At 44.8% G+C, this 21,846-nt stretch overlaps 1 protein-coding gene across 5 annotated transcripts in view; it reads right to left on the bottom strand.

Moving 5' to 3' along the window:
• LOC146809012 (sialic acid-binding Ig-like lectin 13) overlaps positions 1-21,846 on the bottom strand; it is a 580,696-nt gene that overhangs the window by 211,897 nt on the left and 346,953 nt on the right. For 4 of the 5 annotated variants that reach the window (XM_085615801.1, XM_085615802.1, XM_085615800.1 and 1 more), the window contains one exon: positions 2,736-3,116. The exons of the other annotated variant lie outside the window; for it this stretch is intronic. In XM_085615801.1, the coding sequence (XP_085471927.1) occupies positions 2,736-3,116 (381 nt within the window). The remainder of the gene's footprint in view (positions 1-2,735; positions 3,117-21,846) is intronic. 5 annotated transcript variants of the gene reach the window in all.

Genomic DNA, 21,846 nt, shown 5'->3' with positions numbered 1-21,846 from the left:
GCAGGGTCGGAGTGGGAACTCAAATGGCCCTGGCAATTTAGTCAGACCAGCCTCTGGGGAAGGGGAGCGCAAGTGTGAAGCACTGCTGCTTTAGTTACTGGGGGCCGATATTGCAGCACCGCTAAAAAACCGACCCTCAGTAAAATAAACGCCCTCCACCCTTCCAGCGTCATGGGGAAATGCCTTATGTCCGGTACGGCCAGTCCGGCCCCGCTACTGGGGCCCTCTTCAATCAAAAAAAAAACACTGACTTGAGGGGAAAGTTGTTTTAGTCTTAAAAAAAAACAAACCCACAAATTGCCATAGTACTACCTGGGACTGAAGGGAACCACTGAGTGTGTGTTGATATGCTTCTTGTTAAAGGGTAGCAAACCCTGGTGAAGGGAGCCTGAGGTTGGCTGACTCATTGCCCCTTGAAGCACACTGGAGTGGGTGGAAGAAAAATGTGAATGACAGAACCACAGACTAATGGATGAAGTTACCCTATTGTTAACTATATCATACACAATTTTTTTGTAAAATCAAAAGTGCTTAAAAAAGCTAATCAGTCTTTGAGAATGAAAGCGAGGAAAGAAGGAAGGAAGGACAGAAGAAAAAGAGGAAAGAGGTACAAGGGAAGACAAAGAAGAAATGAGGAAGGAAGGAAATGAGGAAAAAGTAATTAAGGAAGACAAGAAAAAAGAGGCAAGAAAGAAGAAAAGGAAAAGGTGAAAGAAGGATAACAAAAAAGAGGAAAAGGGAAAGAAGAGGGCAAGAAAGAAAGAGGAAAGAAGTGAGACAAGGATGAAAGAAGGAAGACAAAGAAAACGAAACAATGATAGAAGGAAGACAAGAAAAAAAGGAAACAAGGAAACAAGAAAGAAAGCAAAGAAGGGAGACAAGAGAAAGGATAAAGGAACGAAGGAACACAAGAAAGCGGGAAGACAAGAAAGAAATTAAATGAAGCAGGAAAGATAAAAAACAAGGAAGAAAAGAAAGAAGAAAGAAACGGCAGGCAGAGTTGCACAAAGAGCACCTTTATGAGCTTATATTCAGCGTTCACAAGAGCTGCTGGTAGATTGTGGAAAAGCAGCAGTCAGATAAACATAGACCACCTCCAATGGAATTTACAACAGAATTGGATGGAACTGGAAATTATAAACCTGGAATATGCCCTGTGCTCTCATCTGATAGAAAGTGTTCTGCTCTCACCTCAGGCTCTACAAACAAAGGCAACACGCAAGTAATAATAAAGTAGGAACAAGAACATTGACACTGAATGGAACTAGCTTGAGTCTAGGTGTGCTTCTTGTGAAAGGGATAAATGCAGTCACTCAAGGTTAAGCTTGCCAGTGGTTGAAGTAGGCTGATCCACTGCCCTATGCTGCAGGCTGTAGTGGGTGGAAGCAAAATGTGAATGACACAAGACCAGACCAATGGTTGAAGAGGGCTGCGTCCCTTTATGTAAGTATGTTATTTATGGCATTCATTTTTGGGAAAAGGTCTTGGCTAATACCAGATTTAAAAATGAACATTCATTAACCCAAACCAACCTCCCACCAACCAAAGTTTAAATAAGTAAAGGACAGTGGACACCCCTTGGAGCACAGGTACAAGGCACTGGAACACTGTCAATCTAGCGTCCAAGATATCTAAAGTTCAGGAAACTACTGAGATGGTCTCATAATTGAATGGCTGAATCTGTCAGCAGTGACAGTCTCTGGCAGAACAGCCCCTGCTTCTGTGCAGCCATCATGAACAATACTCATGCGCTGTCCAATTCCCTTCCACAGTTCACCAACTGAATACTTTTACATTTAGAACTCCGCAATGAATAGTAAGTTAGTTCTTTCATCAGCAGTAACTACTCGGTGTAGACTAAGGCCACATGCAGCTTACAGAGGCCTATTACCATAGACACCTTAGATACCTACCGCCATAGACATCAGTTGTCATGTTAATACTGTGCTTAAGATGTGTTGTGCACCCCCTGCCTGGCATGCTGCTTGCCTGCTTTAACGCTGTTCTAGCTAAACTATTTGAAACCAATAGTTGCAGCGCTGTGAAACTAAAAGAAAATACTTTTCTGTGACTTTTTACTTTGTAAATATTTCTGTTTTGTTTACCAGCCTAGGCATCTAACTGAAGGGGAACAATGTGTATACGTATGAAAAGCATTTCTTAGAAGCATATCACCTTTCGTCATTATTGGTATTTGGCACAATCGGCCATTACTCATGCACGTGGCCTTTACTAGCGGCGTGTGAAGTTGCACAGATGTTTTTTCTCTAATTTTGTGAAGCTTCAAAACGAAATATAAGCTTTAGGAACTGGACACACGTTATAAATTTGAACAAAATGTTAGGCAATATCCTGAAAAAGGAGCCCACTAAAACATTGTTAGTGTGGATATTGTCTTGCAAAAATGCTTTTGGGGAAAAACGAGACGATGGTTCATTGTACTGTAAGTAAAAAAACAGACATGTAACGGAAAGAGTTTCTGCCGCTTTCGCCATTGAGTGCAGTGAAAGACGTCGGACCCTTCATTGGAGCCCATATATATCACGCGCACTCTGTCTAAAAAATAATGCAATTTCGCAGGGTAACATTTTTTTGTTGTAACTTGGTTACAAAAGCCATCTAATGTTAGTTTTACATTTGAGGATCTTGTGGGCGCCTTTGAGATTTTGTAAATGTGCCTGATGCAGTGCGCAGGGGGTTACGAATATTAAAAGCAGAGGTAAGGGCATACTCACCCACTACTGTGACACGGAGAAGAAATCTAGTATAACTATATTTAATGTTTGAGTCTTCATATCGGAAGTAGTAGGATCCTCCATCCAAACTCCTGACGTCATCGATCCTGAGGGAACAGTCCCCTCTCGTCACATCTCCCACCAGTCTGAAGCGGCCTCTGTTGTCCCAGCGGATATTTTTGTTCTCATCGTTGGAAGCCACGGCCGGGTGGTATTTCTCGTGACCTTCAATGAACCAGTATCCAAGGGAACGCCCAGCTGCCTCCTTCTGGGTGGTGAACTGACAGGGAATGAGGACACACAGGCCACGCTGAGCTCTGACGGCATTGGGCACGGTCACATTAAAATACTTGTGTATATCTTCCTGGGAACAGAAGACACCTGCGGAGACAAGAGCGTAAGGAAACGTAAACTGAATAATACAAAGTGCTATGGAGCCGCGCATGCGCGAGCAGAGAGACCGAGGGAAACTGAACATCACAGATAGTGCCACGAAAACAGGCATATGAGCAAAGGCGAGAGTGGGAGCAGCACCCACACAGTACTCCGTTCACCGAGGTCGCGTTTTCAAACAATGATCATTTGATTACAAACATGGAGTACAAGTAAAAGCAAATAATGTAGTTACCGAAACGCATCGCCTGGGATGGGATCATTCATAATGTTTGCTGCTTCCTGCCTGTGCGTCCGCATTAAAGTCCTCTGATCTCCCTGCGTCTTCAAAGCGGGGATTAGAAACTCTTAAACTCCTATAAGGCCTTAACTCTTTGTCAACTTTATGAATCATCATGTCATTGAAGCCCTTTAAAGGCGGAAGGTTACACAGCCCCCGGATGCTGTCACAGATGATTGCGAGCTTTACACACACACCAGCCCCCCCCCCCTGAACCCTCACTTCCCTTTCCAGCATCCTATGAGCCTTATTGACTTTTTACACTTTATTAGTTTTACTATCTTGTTTCACTTTCGTTGAGAATTATGGCGATGAAGAGTGTATTAGAGGTAACCAACATGTGGTCGTCTTTATATCCGTGTTGCTTTACAATTAGTTTTTTCTCTTATGTATTTAGGAAATTGCGCTGTGTTAGACCTGGCAACCCTGACGTGGGTTTCTCCTGTATTTTTTCCTTTTCCTCCTGTGTTTTTACTGTGTGTTGGACTTCGTTTTTGCTGGTCTAGATGCTTTGGGAAAGTGCTAGTGCTCTCTCTGTAAATTGTTGTCATGAATTAGTGTTTCCATAATTGGCTTATTTGTGTAACTGATAAGTCCCTAGTACAAGAAAGCATAGCGCTTGGCTGCGATGGTTACGGAGAACCATGCCTCCGTGCAGCCACAGGTGACCGCTGCCCCTCCTCCAGGCAATGGAGTCCCGGCATACCTGAGCGGGCATGCTGCACGAGGTTGAGATTTTGCTGGCGGTTTCTCCGTTTTCCTGTCGGCTGGTATTACATCTTGGCTGGCGTTTGTGGTGGCCTCCTCTTTCTGCACGGCCGTTTTTAGGTCTCGGCTAGCGATGGCTGCGCTTGCGCAGTCTCGCTCGCGAGAGATAATGACTTGGGAGAAGAGGGGCTTGAACCCGCCCCTCTTCTCCCCTGTTCTCCATTGGCTGGCCTAGTAAATGCTGGCCAGCCATTGGAGAAGAGGTCCCGTCACTCCAATCATACCCCGTCCTTTTCGGATCGGGGGCGTGTTTTTTGCGAAAAGTCTCAGAGAGGAGACAGCAAAACACGCCCCCGAATCCGAAAAGGACGCTGCGTTTCTCCGAGGCAGTTCTTCTCTGCCTCGGAGAAAGGCGGTGGTGTGCCTTTTGCTCTGCCTTGTTTTTCACGCCAATGGCTTACTCCCATCGCCCCCTTCTTCGCAGCTATGAAATACATACGCATGAGTCTGGAGCGCTTATCTGTTTCGGGCGACTCGTGAAAACCAGTGTACGTAGGAAGCGAGTTGCTGCACTAGATCTGCATTTTGAATGTATGCGTACGGTGGATTTACACTGTACTTCACAGATCCTGAATTGTTAGCTCCTGATTCAGTAACGGTAAACCCGAATCAAGACCAATGAAGTGAATGAGACGTGATTGCGAAGAGCTGGTGCGGAGGTGCAGGGACACTTTGTCCCGGTGCTGCACTATTATTGAACGTGTGGAGGGAGTGTAGCTCGAACACACAAGTCCTCGTGAAAGGGCGCACGTGGCTTTCGTAATAGGAAACCTTTGGAACAGGTCTCCGGTGGCGCTGTTAATGTCTTTAGTTTCATGGCTGTATTTCGTGGTACCGCAGACTTACCTTCACTGTCTGTGCCGCTGCCATCATGATACACTGCGTCTGGTCAGGAAGTCTCGGCCGCTTGGAGGGCTGCGCGGTTATCATGGTAGAAGGAGGCGGCGTTTTCTCTGCAGATACCCCTACAGAATTTCGGTGTCCAGTAATACCAGCACTTTAGTTTTTCGCTAGAGCGTCTGCGATAGTGTTAAATGTAATCACCTAATTAAACATTTAATGGACTTCTTTTGATAAGATACGCCTCTCTTTTACACCCATTCCAACATGGCCGCCGCTTTCATCAGACGCCCTGCAGAAGGCGCGGCGATACAGCTTTTTATCCTTCGCAAGCGACAGCAAGCAACTTTAAAGTAAATTTTGATGGTGTTTCTGACTGTGCGAGTGGGGTTGGTTGCAGGGAGGGAGGTTGTAAAGGGTTTGTGTTTTGTATTGTGATTTACCTGTGTTAGGTTTATCAGAAAAAGTTATCCTGGTTTTTGATTTTTATACTTCAACTTTCAGTTGTTTTTTTTTAATCTGCTCCAAGTTCTGTGTTTACTTGTGAGCGTTTAGGAGCAAACCACAAACAGAGGGCGGGAGGCATCGGAAGGGATGAACGGGGGGGGGAGGGTCATAAAGACGTGTGCGCGTGTAGGGCTAGGAGTGACCCACAAGCTGGACCTTTATTCCAAACCTCGCTGCCGCGAGCCAGGCCGGCCTCTGCCCTCGAAGCCTTCATTCAATGCTGATCATGAATGAGCCCCGTCACTTGTGTTTGGTTTGAGGGGGGAGTGGAGGGGGCGGGCGTGGACTCCTCGGACACAGGTCCACCTCTGCGCCTCGGTTTCTGTGAGCGCTTTTCCCAGAGCGATGGTCGGGCGTGTTCAATGCTTGTTGAACCTGGCATTCTATAAGTTACTTAAATGTCTCCTCGCCCAAAATGTCAATTATGCTGTGTATCTATTTCGTATTGTTTTTTTCATTGAAAATTGCCTTTTTGAACGTTTTTTCAATCGGCATCGATTTCTATTTACACCCGCTGCTGAGTTCTGAATGTTTTATTTCGAAGTTATAGGGGCAAATCAACAGTGAAAACGGGGCAAACAAACGCTAGAGAGCGGTCGAGGGCGATCTCTAAACCCGCATTAAAATGCAGACAATTGCTATTACATTTTTCATATTGGGTTACTTCAAGCCAGCCAGAACTGCAACACCCAGAATGCACTAGGTTGTTTCATGAAATGAGTTGGAACGTTTCAGGCATGGCTTAAATCCGTTCTAGTTAAACGCAGCACATTTATGGCGCGTGTTCGGGACATTGGTGTATTCAGAATGGATTTTAGCTCGGTTTCTTGAAGACCCGCGCCACTGGTGAAACGTCACATCCGTTGTAGTGAGCAGGCCCAGACTGACGCATCCCCCGCTGTTCTGGTGTGTGTGTGTGTACTTGCTGGGGTGCAACAGTCACGGTGGGAATTTTAAAAATTCCTGCTTTGAAAAAGCTTGTTTTAAACTTGTACGGCTTGTGCTGAACGGCTGTGGTTAGAAGGGGGTCCCGTGTCCAAAATGGGTAGATTTTGTGTACAAATGGTAGGAGCCCGTTCATACAAGCACAGCATATAAACACAAGTTTCTTAATCTGACATGTTGCTGAGTCGACTGTTCGTTTTTTTTTTTGCCCATCTCTGGTAATGTGAGTGGAAAGTCAGCCTTCGTGGCAGTGATTAACTTGTAAAAAAAAAAAAAAAAAAAAAAGTAAATTCAGTATGCGGAGTCATTTCTTCCCTGATTTTGCACTCAGGTTTTCTGATTCTACATCCGAATCCCAACCCAGGCAAAGTTGTTTCTGCAATTTTGCTACTTGCAGTGTACACCATCATACATTCAGGATTAGGATTTTCGGAAGTCATGCATGAAAAATGTGGAAACATGAAATATCCTGTGGTTCAAATATGTGAGAGACACCCTAGGCAAGATTGGGTGTAGTGATCTATGGGAAGCATGCAAGAACCACCCAGCCAACAGCAAATCCACGATCAAACCCAACTATCAGTTTAAATTGGGTCAGATTCCAATATAGGCACTATGAGGGACCAATTTCTCAAAGTTAAAGTATCCAACAGCCTTGAATTTTTTTTTGATGCTATCAAGCCCCTAAAAAAACTGGCTTTAATGGGACGTTTTTGCCCCACTTGTGGAGCAGAGAGGGAAACTATAGAGCATGTATTCTTTCTCTGCCCCACCTATACATTATCCAGGAAAAAGTGGCTTATCCCTATTTGCCAGGTCATGGGCACCACAGCTCATATTATTGCATTCCAAATATTTAAGAACGATGTAAGTTACTTAACTGTCTATGCAGTATCCCGTTTTCAATTGGCAATGTGGAGAATCAGACTGTGGTGTACACAAGATAGAACGTCCCTAGCCCGTAGTGTACAGGCTTCTTTTAACATAAAACTAGATGGGTTTATTCATACATTTTTAAATTAAATTGTCCCAGTCGTGTTTATATTTTCTCCAGTCCTGTGAATTTGCTCAAAGATAAAAGCCAAATAATCATTAAGAAGGGAACTAATGGATGAACTATTACATATTTTTAACATGAGGATGCCTGACTAACAAGGGCTATAATTAGTGACTGCTTGAATTGTGACAAAGGTATGTCAATCCCATGGTTGGCTTACGTGAAAAGCTCTTTTGATGAGGATGGTCTGTCATATGCTTTTTCTGATACCACCACACATGTATCCATTAATAAAAGAAAAGTTTCATCAATGTTATTAGCACAATCGCTTGATAAGAGGGTTTTGGAGGAGTATAGGAAAGCATTGATTGGAAAATATCTGTCCATGAATACGGAGGTTACATCAGGTAGCTACATATCGAAACCAAGGAGGACCTGGGAGCGCTCTCTATTATTTAGATCCAGGGCAGACAGTAAAAGACCTACTTTGCTTTCCAATAGGGTATCACACCAACTTAGATGTGATTGCATGCCTGTGTTGTAATGGTGTTACTCAGTCTATGATTCACTTACTCTTATTCTGTAAATTTTACGTGTCATACACGTAAAGCTTCTTGGCTCCATTAATGGGGAGAGAATGTGGCCTAACGGCTAGGGCGGTCACCTCGCAGCTGGGGAATCGGGTTTGAGTCTCAGCAGGGACGCTCCACATTCTGTGATTCTGGGCAAATCACTTAATCGCCCGTGCCTACCCAAAACAAGCATTTAAAATGCAACGGTCTCGGCATTGTTAAAGTTAGAGCTATTGCCATTGCTCATGACAATGCCGTTTCTTTAAATGTTTTAAAAACAAAAAACATAAACAAAAATAATGTCATGAGCAATGCCAATAGCTCTAACTTTACCAATGCCGAGACCATTGCATTGTAAATGCTTGTTTCTGGATGTGTCGACGACAGAGGCTGCTTGGCGGGGGTTTGGAGCAGGACCCGCGCTGTCTTGGTGGCGTTCAGAGTTGGGTAAACGGAGCACCTGAGTCAAGGTGGTGCTTAAGGTGAGAATCGGCAATTTGCTGGGAGGGCACCGTTTAAAGAAGTGGAAGAGGAAGAGTGTCAGCTAATGGAGACGCGGACGTCGATCTGGGCTCCCGGGAGGACATCTGAATGAGGCAAACGCACGACGGCTGCGAGGTGAGGTTTGCAGCGAGGTGTTTGGTGTGAAGCGTTAGCGCATATTAGGAAATTGGGCAGCTGGACTATTCAACAGTAAAGGGAAGAGGGAAAGAAAAAAGAAAACACCCAACTCAGAGGTTGAAAAGCAACTATTAAGCATTCTAGTGCAACCCTGCCAGCAGAGAGGACTTGGGGCAGCGGGCATAATCTGGCAGGTTTTTTTTTTTCTCATTTTTATTTGTGCTTGAACTATTTGACACGCAGGTATCATGATTAAAGGAAAGATGGGAAAACATCTAAAACAGAAGAATGTGTTTGCTAAAGTGGACGCCTCAACAGTACCTAAAGCCAAAATGCGCTCAGCCCAAGCAAAAGCAACTTTTTCAAAAGCTAGAGCTGGGAATATTGTAAACCGGTCAGGCCTGATCTCTAGTTTTGAGAGCTCGGAAGAAGAGCCATCTGAGCCCCAGTCAGGGAAGGATATTTCTATCAGTTCTATCAGTTCGATTCAAGTGGATGGCCCCGCCACTGGAGAGAATGAGCGAGCCAGCGAGCCAGCGACAATGATTAAAAAGGTCAAGCTAAAAAGTTCTAAAGACTTTCCTTTGTCTCTAAAAAGAGCGCACAGCCTACAATTGCTCAAACTATGGCTGCTCTGCCAAAATCAAATGAGGCTTCTGAAACTGTACTAGAAGAAGTGTCAATTAACTCTTCGCAGACTCTGTTCATATCTCCTCCTCTCCGGGCCCCGGTACCTTTGGCAGCTACTCTGACCTTGCCAGAGGCACAGCCCGGCCAGTACACTAGCACCACCAACACCATCAGTTTAGCTTTCGGCTCTTGCTCAGTCTCCCTATGCAGAAGATACCCTAGAACAACTGGAGGGAAGGGTGCAGTCTCAGTTATCATCCCGAACGCCTAGATAAGATGGTCCGCAATGGCCAAACCAGTCAGTCAGATTGGATGGCAAACCTCATCAAGAAGAACCCGAACTATTAAGTGGAGGAGCCAGTACGCAACAGCTTGAAATAAAGACCATGCTTAATCTCATTTTGAATGAGATTAGAGATATGAAGAAATCTCAGGAGAATGAGATTGCTGCCTTACATCATCAGCTCGGGAAAATCGAGGAGGCTGTGGTTACTTCCCTGCTAGAATGCAAGAGGCCAAATCGAGGATTGCCTTGCTAGAGGATCAGATGAATTCCATGCTTATGAAAGTAAACTCCGCATCGAAAGACAAAATGGTCCTTGAGAATAAACTTGAGGAATTGGAGAACCATTCTCGTAGTTCGAATCTTCGGATTGTCAGGGTACTCGAGGAAAGCGAGGGAGCCAATGCTCTCCAGTGGGTTGAATCATTTATTAAACAAAAAGGTACTACCTGAGTTTACTGGAGACTTAACACTAACGAGGGCTCATCGTGTTCCAGCTCATCCCAAGTTTCCACGTACTATTTTGACTAAGTTTGCAGACTACCGTGTGAAAGAGAACATTTTGGCAAAGGCAATACAGCAGAGACAGTTTTTCATCAATAAGGGGTCTAAATGACAGATTTTTCCAGAAATGTCTGTGGTAGCTGCACATAGGCGTAAAGAGTTTGTGAAACTCTTGTATCTCTTCAAAGCTCAAGGGTCGCAGGCTTCTATTGCTGAGCAATCAAAGCACAGGGTGCTGGTGAGAGGAAAATTCCATATGTTCTCAAGCATAGAAGAAGCCCAGGAATTATTGAAAGAGATTTCTTCTTTAAAATGAATCTGCGGTTACATTTGATCTGTTAAACTCCATTGCTGTGTGAGGGGGTTGGTCACCCAGGGTGCAGGTCCAGGACACCCCATAGTGTAGTAGGGGGGGGGGGGGCCGGAGAGATATGGTTACCAAGGTTTACCCCATTTCTTGGGGGGGTGGGGACTCACGGGGTCGGTGGGTCTGGGTGAATGGCAGTAAAAAGAGCAGATGCAAATGGCACTTAGATGAATGGTATAGGGGCTTGAATCAAAATGGTCATTGGATTTACTTGAAACATGAAAATGGCTAGAATTTGTCATATCATGTCGGTTAACATGAACGGTATGTTAAATGGACAAAAATACAAAGGGCTTATTAGATGGTCGGCCACTTTTACACCCCAAGTCCTCTTTCTGCAAGAAACCCATTTAAAAACAAACTCACCAAGGCCTTTTATCCCTGGGGCATTCTCTAAAGCCGTTTTTGCCTAAGCTGAGGTGGCAATGAGAGGGGTAGCCATTTATTTTTGTAGAAGTATGGCTTGGGAATTTGGCCAAGTCTAGAGAGATCCTCAAGGAAGGTGGGTATGGGTGATGGTGAGGATAAACGGGAATATATTAAATTTCATTAACTATTATTATCCAATAATGGATGACCCTCAGTATTATCAACGCTTCATGAATTTTTAAGAGGGGTCCAAGGCTAGATTACTCTGGGAGGGGACTTTAGTTATATCCAAGATCTGAGAGTAGACACCTCAAATAATAATAAGAAACAACTGAAGCCAAAGACTAAACGAGACTTTGAGGCTTTAATACAAGACCTTCAGCTGATTTATTTGTGGCGTAAAGTTAATCAAGGAACTGGTGATTTCACCTGCTTCTCTCGCCAGTTTCATACTGCATCACGTATAGATTTTTATTTTTAACTTCACGATCCCTGAACCTTGTCGAGGCAGAAATCGGAGCGAATGCATTTTTGGACCACTCTTATGTCAGGGTGGAAATAGAAATAAAGGATGGGAGGAGGACAAGACCCAGGTGGCAGATGGATCGCCTCCTTCTCCAGGATCCTCAATGGGTAGAAGGTCTAATAGAGTGGATATTCGATTTTTTCAATAGAAATGAGGGGACGGCCAAACCATTCTCTGTATGGGGTGGATTTAAGGTGGCTGTTCGTGGACACATGATTACCTTTTCAGCAGCCCAATTAAAATCTCCACGTACGGAAATAGCTGAATTACAGCTAGCCGTCGAAAATGCTTTAAGCCACAGAAATTCCTCTTTACAGGGCCACCTGGAAAAAGAGCAAAGGGACTACTTTATAGTTGAAGAAATCAATAGTTCACGGACCTACCAACAGCGTTTACGAGGAGAGTCAGATGGTGGGTAAGCTACTAGCTGGGTCTACTAAGACGCGACAGGAAGCAGCCCTAATTACGGAGATTTTGGATCGAAAGACCAGACTAGCAGTGACCGACAGGGAGGGGATTGCCCGTGTTTTTGTGGAACATTACCAACAGATTTACACTACTACATATGTGGTTAGCCAGGATGTGATACATAATTACTGCGAAGGGGTAGAACTCCCGAGGCTATCTAATACCCTGGTAGACCAGGTTCAAAGAGATATATCCTCTGCAGAGATTTTGGCAGTCCTAAAGTCAATTGTGGGAGCAAAGGCCTGCGGGGACGATGGGCTGCCCATAGAATTTTATAAAGTCTTTGCCAAGGAGTTGATCCCTTTTCTAACTAAGCTTTTTAATTATGTAAAGGCTGGAGGTGCTGTTCCCTCTGCGTTTAAAAGGCCTCTTGTGGTCAGTTTTGTTAAAAAGGGTAAGAATCCCAAGGATGTCAACTCATTTAGACCAATTAATCTTCTTAATGCCGATTATAAGATTTTGATGAAGACTTGGGCGCAGCGCTTTACACCTCTAGCCCAGGAAGTGATCCACAGAGACCAGTCGGGGTTCGTTGCTGGGAGGTCGATGTCTTCCAACACTGGGTTCCTGATTCAGGCGCTTAATTTTTTCAGCGTTAATAAGACTCCGGTATGCACCATGATGGTCGATGAGGAAAAGGCGTTCGACCTGGTTTACCGGGGATGCCCTGTTTTATTGTTTAGGCAGGTTCGGTATTCCGTCTTTGGTCATAACTATGCTTAGGGACATCTACCAGGGGGCCCAAGCTCAGCTGGTGATGAATGCTAGCCACGTTGGGTCTGTAAATATAAACAGCGGGACCAGACAAGGGTGTCCGCTGTCTCCCTTACTATTTACTTTTTTTATTGAAACCCTGGCTCTCAAAATTCAGGGACATTTAGCAATCAATGCCCCGATTTAAGGTATGGCTAAACTAAAGTGGTTTGCTGACAACATTATTTTATATCTTAGCCCCGAAAGCCAGAATATGAATTGGGTTTTAACCAAATTTAGCCAATTTGAACTAATTGGGGGTTGTAAAATTAATCAAAATAAAACTGAGATCTTAATTTTGAACACCGATACGGATTTTATCACGGCAAATTTGAAACAACAGGCCCTTAAGTCAGATCCAATACGGTATTTGGGGATCTTTGTTACAAATCAATATGGACAGCTATATAAATTGAATTAAGAGGCCACGCGCGGAAAAATTAAGAATTTGTTGGACTAACTGCTCGTGTTTACCGTTATCTTTGATAGGTCGGGTTGCCCTTTTTAAAGATGTCCATGCTTTCCCCTATTAATTTTCTTATTCATAAATATACCAATTAAAAACAACAACAGTTACTTCAAAGAGCTTGAACCCATGTTCAGGTCGTTAGTATGGAAGAAGAAGGCTCCTAGAGTTAGACTCTCAGTGCTACAACTTGATATTAATTAAGGTGGGTTAGCACTACCGCATATTGGAACATATTATGAATCTGCGATTTTGGATTTAATAGAGTGTTTATTGTCTTCCAAAGGGTCATTATATGATTTTTTTTTTAGATAGAATGGGACAAGAAGCTGGCTCGCAGATTCCAACTTTTCTCAAAACTACAAAACTCCCCAAAAGGACCAGATACAAAACTCTCCTGGAATTGTCTAGTGGTTTCACTTTTTGAAATTAAATGAGTGCAAAAGTTTGGGCCTTCAAATTCACTTTAATCATCTTAATATTTGGAAGGAGGGTGGTCTGGAAGAACTAGGGCACTTTTTAACGCAGGGAAAAGTGATTTCCTGGCAAGAGGTACTGGATAGATGCGGTGATAGAAATAAACCTGTTTTTTTTTAATATTCACAAATTGTATATTTTCTAAATAGATATAATTTTCTCTCTGGCAGTGCTCCAACTAATCTGGCGTCCGCTCTATTTAGAGGCAACGTGAGAGGGGTGGGCAACTGGTATCGGTTGTTGCGTACCCAAAATGAGTCTCCATTGGTTGAGAAATTTCTGGAGAAAGTAGCCCGGGAGACTCAATGTACTTTTTCTAGCCTGGAGTGGCAGGCCATATCCCTGTTAGGTAGTAAGGCTGTAAGAGCCGCCAATTTTAAAAGAATGGCTTTTTTGTCCTGATGGATGGCATATTTCACTCCGAAAGCTCTTGATAAGAAATATCCAGAAGTGGAGAATAGATGTTTTCACTGTCGGGCAGAAGGGGAAGGGGGATGGCTACAAACATTTTGTACATGTCCAAAGCTAGGGGTATTCAGGGGCAGGATCTTTGCGGCCATAAGCCGGGCATTCCAGAAGTCGTTGGATCCAACAGCAGAGGCTGCCCTCTTCAGTATAACGAGTATGGGGACAAATCTGTCAAAATCAGAGGAGACCTTTTTAGCGATTTCTTCTCTCGCGGCTCGTTCCTTAGTACTCCAAAATTGGAGGTCGGCCGAAGTACCTCCATATGACAGATGGTTAAACAAGATGAATCATACCCGGATATTTGAAGAAGCTTACGCAAAGCGGGTGGGGGCAACAAAAAAGTTTACAGCGACATGGAAATATTTAGTTACTCTTAAAGTCGAGGGACGGTATAGATGCCAGGTCAACTATTGCACTTTAGCATATCAGCACTTTAGAAAGCCAGGAGATTTTATATTTATAACTATTTCTACTTGTAAGATGGGGGGGGGAGATAAGAACTTAAATTAGGTGGGGAGAGTGCTGCAGGCCAGACCATGCTAGTGATCTGTTTTAATCTTGTATTTGTATCTTTTACCCGCTGTACAATTTCTATTGAAGGACAGGCTTATGTCTATCAATTGTTATCATGTACTTTTTGGCTCATCAAAAATGGCTTGACTTTTGGATTTTAATATTTTGTATGTTTTATTTAAAGGGGTTTTATTTTCAAGGCACCTGAAAAGATTGTTTTATAAATGTCCCTAATGCTCTGCTCAATAAATGTTTTATAAAAAAATAATTAAAAAGTCCCTAGTACAGTGCACTGTGTGAGCCCAGGACCTGTAAACCCAATGCTGCTAGTGGGCTTGCAGCACAGATTGTGCCACCCACACAAGCAGCCTCGTACAAGGGTCTCAGGCCTGCCATTGCAGGGCCTGTGTGCAGTTCATACTGTCGACCTGATAAGTGCACCCACTTCCTAATACTGCCTAAGGTTTAGATTCTTCAGACCCCACGAGCACTGTTTTTTAAGTGCACCCACTTACCAGGCCCTAACCTTCCCCTTTCTTACATGCGAGTCACCCCTATGGTAGGCCCAAGGTGGGCAGGTGCAGTGTATGTGAAAGGTAGAACATGCCCTGATGTATGTGGCATGTCCTGATAGTGAAATATCTGTCCCATAGGATAGAATAGGGAGCTTACTTATAACATCTTATAAGTATAACTACCCCTAGGAACAAGATAGGAAATGGAGTTTAGTATGCCTGAAATCAGAATATAAAGATGCATCTTTTAGTAAGGATGATTTGTATATCCTGGGTTTGAATATCCCACTTTTAGAAAGTGGATTTTTCTTGTTTAGCAATCCAGTGTGCCTCTGTTAGGTTTGTGTTGACTGTCTGGCTTTGTAGTGACAGGGGCTGGGGATGTGCATTCTGTTCAGACAGTCACTTGGGGGGTGAGGTGTGTCCTGCCTTTCCAGGGTGAGTCAGGGTTGGGCTGAATAGACCTTGGCTGCATTTAGAGTAGGGGGAGGAGATTTGTTTCACACCTGAATGGGCCTGGTCTGCCTTGGACAATGCTGTCTCCACCTCCTTCCAGAAAGCTGCACCAGAGAGGATATAACTGATTCTTGCTGGGCAAAGACACTCTCTGCCTTCAGAGAACAAAGGTTTTTGGGATATAAAAAACTGGGGCCCAGAAGACAGACTTTTGGATTACTTCTGGAATTCGAAAGGAACCTTTTCCAAGGAGAAGAGCTGGAGAAACTGAAGGAGAAGTACTTCCCCTTTGCTGGGTGCTGTCTGGGGTTAGCCTGCCAATGAAAGGACAAAGACTTTGCTGTGTGTTGTGTCCCCTGCTTGAGGAAGATCTCCAAGGGCTTGAAGTAGTGCTTGCCTCCTGTTCTGAAGTCTCAGAAACACAAATACTTCACCCCTCAGCTCCCCTGAACTTCCTTGCTGGGAGTTCTGACCTGCCAAGAGGTGCCTGCTGCTTTCCTCGGCCTCTGGAGGTTGTTACTGCTATTTGGAGCTAGAAATGTGACACAACTAAGAGAAGCGCGACGCATCTGCACTTGTTTCCGGTGCATCGCCAATGTGCGGGAAGAATTTCCACACATCATCATCGTGCCGCTGAAGAAAGTGACGCATCGTCTGCCTGTGGCTGGAGAAATCGCCGCAAGCCACATCAGGTGCACCGATCTACGGAGTCCGAGATAACCGCATCAATTCTGACGCAAGCCCTGCTGTGCGGCTGCAAGAATCAACGCATCATGGGACCGTGGCTGAAGAAACCCAGCACCATTGCGGCAGCTGCATTGAGAACCGACGCATCCCCGATCCGCACGCATCGCACCGGGGTGCCAAGCCTACTAGGTCACTGGAGCCGCTGTAAGAAACCGACTCACCCCCCCCCCCCACACACAGGAAGAAACCAATGCATCACCTCCCCTTTAGTAAGGAACCAATGCATCACCTCCCCTGCGTGGCAGTAAGGAACCGACTCATCACCTCCCCTGGAGGAAGGGACCGACGCATCACCTTCCTTGCATGTAAGGAACCGACGCATCACCTTCCCTTTGGCTGTTCTTGTTTTTGATTTTGACTCATCCAAGGTACTTTGTGTGAAAAGTGTTGCATCTATAGTTTGCTATGGACAGATCTGATTTTACCTTCTAAGAAGTTTATTTTGATTACTGTATTGTGGATTTTTGTCATTTTTGTCTTGTTTGGTTTAGATAAAGATTACTTATTTTTCTAAACTGGTGTGGTGTCCATTTGTAGTGTGTTCACTGTATTACTGTATGTGTGCACAAATGCTTTACACACTGCCTCTGAGATAAACCTGTCTGCTCGTGCCAAGCTACCAAGGGGGTGAGCAGGGGTTATTTTAGAAGTGTTTCCCCTTACCCCGACTAGGAAGAAGGGTCCCTACTTGGACAAAGGTGCAATCCTCTGCCAACTAGAGACCCTCATTTCTAACACGCTGTATTTACATTCTGGGAGAAATCATGGAGTTAGTTGCCATATGTGTCACTGGCTGCTGCCTTAAGATTTCTATCTCAGGCATGACAAATGACCAAGTTCCTGGATGCATACGGTCTATGACGTGCATGCCGCTGAGTTCCAGAAGTCACTCGCTTAATGCGGTTGAAAGTCTCTGCTATAGCAGCCCAGTAGTCGCCTGTCACTTCTACTTTTACAATTTTTGGCAGTCCTGATTGCTTCCTGCAAGAGACTTATACATTAAGCCCCACTGCAAGTGTGCTGTGCTATGTTTGATGTAAGATGATCCCAGCAGAGTACATCACTCTGCTCAGGTGGAGCTTACCCAAGTGGACCACCTTCTAGCATGGAAGAATAGCGTCCCAGTGTCCAGGCCATGAAATAACTAAAAGTAGGTGGCAGCTGATTCTTAGTAATTGACTACAAGCCTTTTCAGGCTCTAGCTTGGAAGGCTGCTTCCAGGACCCTCTTTGTCAAACTGCTTAGTCTGTCATGGTTGGTAGGACTCTGCGTAATTTGTGTTATTCATGTAGTTGAATAGTATGAATGGTTTTTGAATTTTGCACACTGGAGCACTGCTGTCCGGACCCCAGAGTATGTGCTCTGACTCCTAAAACATGGCAAAATTGGCCATTCCTTTCTTGGCAAACTTAACTTTACAATAAGGCTATTGTATATGGTGCAGGAAAATACACCAATGACATGGAAAGTTAAAATATCACCTGTGCACTGTAGCACTTATTGTGCCATTCCTCTAGAGTGACAAGGAAAACATGGCTTCCCGTCCTACATGTGTTGCTTGATTGCTGGAGATTTTAAACCTGCAGGCAAACCTGTCAAAATAGCCCTTTTTGGAAAGGAATTAGCTCTACCTTTAAATATCAAATAAGACACCCCATATAGGTCTTGTAATTAACTAGTTAATGTACCCAATTTGTGAAAGTGGTGCATGCAAGAATGTAATGTTGGCACGTACTTACACTGACAGCATACAATCATAGTGAAGTGTAAAGTGAGACCTGAGGAAGAGAGCTTTTTGTTCCATAAGCATCTGCCACCAGCTTGTCAACAGGGTGGAGGTAGGAGGGCCTGCTCCCAGAACTAGTTTGGTGCAGCTGTGTAGAAGGGAACTGTTACTTTCGCTAAACAACCCCATTGCCAGCCATCAGTCTCCAGTCTGCTCCCTTTGCCTTAAATCTTTCTTAATGTATATATCTGGTTCCCCTTATTGGGCTTTTCTCATTTTGTTGTTATTTTACTCATTACAGGTTTTTACTTTTTTCGAATTTTGTTGTGGAATTTTTATTGCACTGTGCTTTTAATTTTTAACGGTTTTGGAACTGTTAAATACTTCATACATTTTAATAATAATAATAATAATAATACTGATATTTGTAGATCGCGAACAGCTACCTCACGAGGAGGTGTCCCAGCGCTAAGTGAGCAAAAATCAAAGAAGCAGGAGGCAGGGAGGAATGCTCAGGTTTTCTGCATAAAGAGCCAGGTCTTTAAAAGCCTCCTAAAGCTGGATTCTGTCGCGGCAGATTGGATGGCAGAAGGCAGGGCGTTCCAAAGTTTCACCGTGCCGGCAGAGAAAGACCTGCCCCCAAGTCTGGCTTTTTTTGCTCGTGGGACAAGTAGCTGAAGCTGGGAGTTAGAACGCAAGTGCCTCTCCTGATGGTAGCGGGGGAGTCTGAGTTTTAAGTAATTGGGGCAGGTCCCTTTAAGTGCTCTAAACGCTAGGGTAAGAACTTTGAATTTATTCTACTTGCCACTGGGAGCCAATGCAGCTCGCGCAGATGCGGAGAGACATGCTGTCTGAAAGGAATGTGCTTTATCAGTCTCGCAGCCGCATTCTGTACGATCTGAAGGCGTTGCACTAGATATTTAGGCAGGCCAAGATAAAGGCCGTTTGCGTAGTCTAATCTGGAAGTTACTGTCGCATGAACTACCGTTTTGCGACACTCTTCTGGTAGAAAAGAAAGGAACCTACGAAGGTTTCTGAGTTTGTAGAGACATCCAGTAGTAACCTGTTGTATGTGAGAGGAAAAAGAGAGATTCTCATCCCATTTTACTCCCAGATTCTTCGCATTGGTTCCAGGGGATGGTGGTGGGCCCATTTCAGGAGGCCACCATAGGTCCGAAGGAGGATGAGTGTTTTTACCAAAGAATATTACCTCCGTTTTGCTTGCATTCAATTTTAATTTGTTTGCATTCATCCAGCTGGCCACATCTTGAAGGCAGCCCCTCATTTTGCTAAAAGCTGCCTCCGACACATCCAAATAGGGGAAGACTAATTGCGTATCATCTGCATACGAAATTGCCTTAACCCCCCAATTGGCAATCAGAGTGAAAAGTGGGGCTAGATAAACATTAAAAAGAAGAGGGCTGAGTACCGACCCCTGAGGGACGCCGCACCAAAGATGTTTTGGCTTAGAGGAGAAGGTGCCCAATGCCACTTTCTGAGAACGATCTGTGAGATAGGAGTAGAGCCAGCTCAGTGCCTTATCTTCCAGACCTATGTCCTTCAGACGTAGCAGCATTCTGCCGTGATCCACCGTATCAAAAGCGGCTGATAGATCCAGAAGCACCAGCATAGCTGATGCTCCTGAATCTAAGGACCACCTGATCGATTCGGCTACCTCAATAAGGGCGGTCTTGGTGCTGAAACCGGACCTGAAACCTGACTGTGTTTCATGAAGAATCCCTTTATCCTCAATAAAGCTGTTCAGTTGTCGTTGTATCAGCTTTTCGAGCATTTTACCTGGGGCTGCCAATAAGGAGATTGGGCGGAGATTACTTAGATCCTCGGGAGCACCATTGGGCTTCTTTTTCAGGGGGAGAAGTGTGGCATGTTTCCAACACTCAGGAAACGTACCTGTTTCAATGGATGTATTTCATATATGTAGGAGTGGTACTACAATAGCGTCCGACATCATTTTCCAGAGCTTAGGTGGGCAGGGGTCATCAGGGGCCCCTGATTTGCATTTTTGTATTTCCTTCAATGCTTCAGGGAGGGGGATAGGATGAAATTGAGATAAGGAAAGGGAGGGCAGCTCATTCTTTGTCATGTCTGCCATAACTGTGGGCTCAGGGCTCGTGAAGGTGTTATACACTTTCGTAATTTTTTTGTCAAAGAAGTCCGAGATGTCTTCGCAGAGTCTCGCCGACGGGATAACTTCAGTCTCAATAGCCCTAGGTTTAAAAAAAGATTGAACAATCTTAAAGACTTCTTTACTTGATTGCTCCGCTAGATGAATGGAGTTCACAATGAATAGTTTTTTAGCTTTTTTTATGGATTGATGGAGGCCGTGTAGAGCTCTTTTATAGCCAGTTTTTGCTGAATCACAATAGTTTACTCGCCAAAGGCGCTCCAGCCTTTTACAGTTGCTTTTTTCAGCCATCAGCTCTTTGGAGAACCAGGGGGCGGAGGGGGATTCTCTGCGTGACGTGGCAGTTTTTGCAGGAGCGATGGATTCCACTGTATTGCCTATCCAGTGATTCAATGCCACAGCATCAGAGTTGACGTCTTTCGTCAGGGCTAAGGGGGCAACAGTGAGGGCAGGGCATAGGGTGTTGGCTGATATATTATCCCAATTTCTACGCACATAAGAGCGTTTTTCCCTTGTCTGGCAGTGGGATGGAAAAGAGATTAAGAAGGGAATGAAAAAGTGATCCGTCCATAGCAGTGGTTGCGGAGTCTTAGTTATCGTATCCAATATGTTGGAAAAAATTAAATCCAGCGTATGGCCTGACCGATGGGTAGGTCCAGAAATGATTTGAGTGAGGTTAGCAGCTTGCAACGTATTGATGAGTTGAGAGGCCTGGGGGCAGTCAGGTCTATCCGCATGGACATTGAAATCACCTACTATAATATAGTATGGGTGGGCAAGAGAACTTTGGACTATGACGTCCATAAGTTCACACGTATTTGTCGAGGAGCAATCCGGGGGTCTGTAGATAATCAGGCCGGCTAGAGACAGTTGGGGGTTTATTTGAAGGCAGAAGTGTAACCCCTCTATGCCAGAGATAGTGGTAGGTGTAGAGGACGCCAATATGTATTTATCCTTGAAGATAATAGCCACTCCGCCGCCCCTTCTATCCTCCTCTCTGTTCGAAAAGCTAATTTTGAAGCCCGGCGGGATAGCCAGAGTAATGGAGGCCAGATTGTCTTCCTTAAGCCATGTTTCAGTGAGGAATAAGGCGTCCCACTCAGAAGCCGCCATTAGCAGCCAGATATCATAAGCATGCCTAGGGAGGGATCTGCAATTCAGTAGTCCAGCTCTAAAAAGAGTAGCAGAGGATTTCGCCGTGCGGCTACTTTTTGTGTTTAAGAAAACATTATTTAGAGACGAGCCATCACTGAGTGTTTTGCAACAGAGCAAGCAAGATGGCGGTAAGTCAGAATTGGTCAGGTCAAACCTGGTCGCCTGACAGGGTTTAGCTGTGTTCAGCGCCATTAGTTCCGACTTGGACCAGACTATCCTCTTAGTATCTAAGCGCTCACCGGCAGCGTAGCTGGCGCTGGCGCGGTCTGGTCGCGGACGGGCGCAGACGGGCTTGCCTTAGGCGCGCCTTCGGCGTGCAAACGGCGCGCCCGCTGCGCTCGTCCGCTGCGCGTCCGGAAAATGCACATTTTTATATTGTGAGGGGGCGTGGCCTGAGGGTGGTGGGCGTGGCCTCAGTGTTCCCCGGTAATGGCGGCAAAAGTAAACAGTTTCCCTCGTCAGCGCGAAGGTCCGCTGCGCGAGGGTGCACGGGGAGAATGGCAGCTAAGTTTTAAAAACACACAATTATAGCAGCAAATAGTTTAAAATTATAGCAGCAAATAGTTAAAAACCACAGCGTTTCTCCCGGCTTCCGCCTCAGGAGGTTGACAGTGCTCTA

Source organism: Triturus cristatus, chromosome 7, assembly GCF_964204655.1.
Source record: "Triturus cristatus chromosome 7, aTriCri1.1, whole genome shotgun sequence".
Taxonomy (NCBI): domain Eukaryota; kingdom Metazoa; phylum Chordata; class Amphibia; order Caudata; family Salamandridae; genus Triturus; species Triturus cristatus.
Note: the sequence above shows the minus strand (reverse complement) of the source record. Positions and strands in the feature narration are given on the sequence as shown.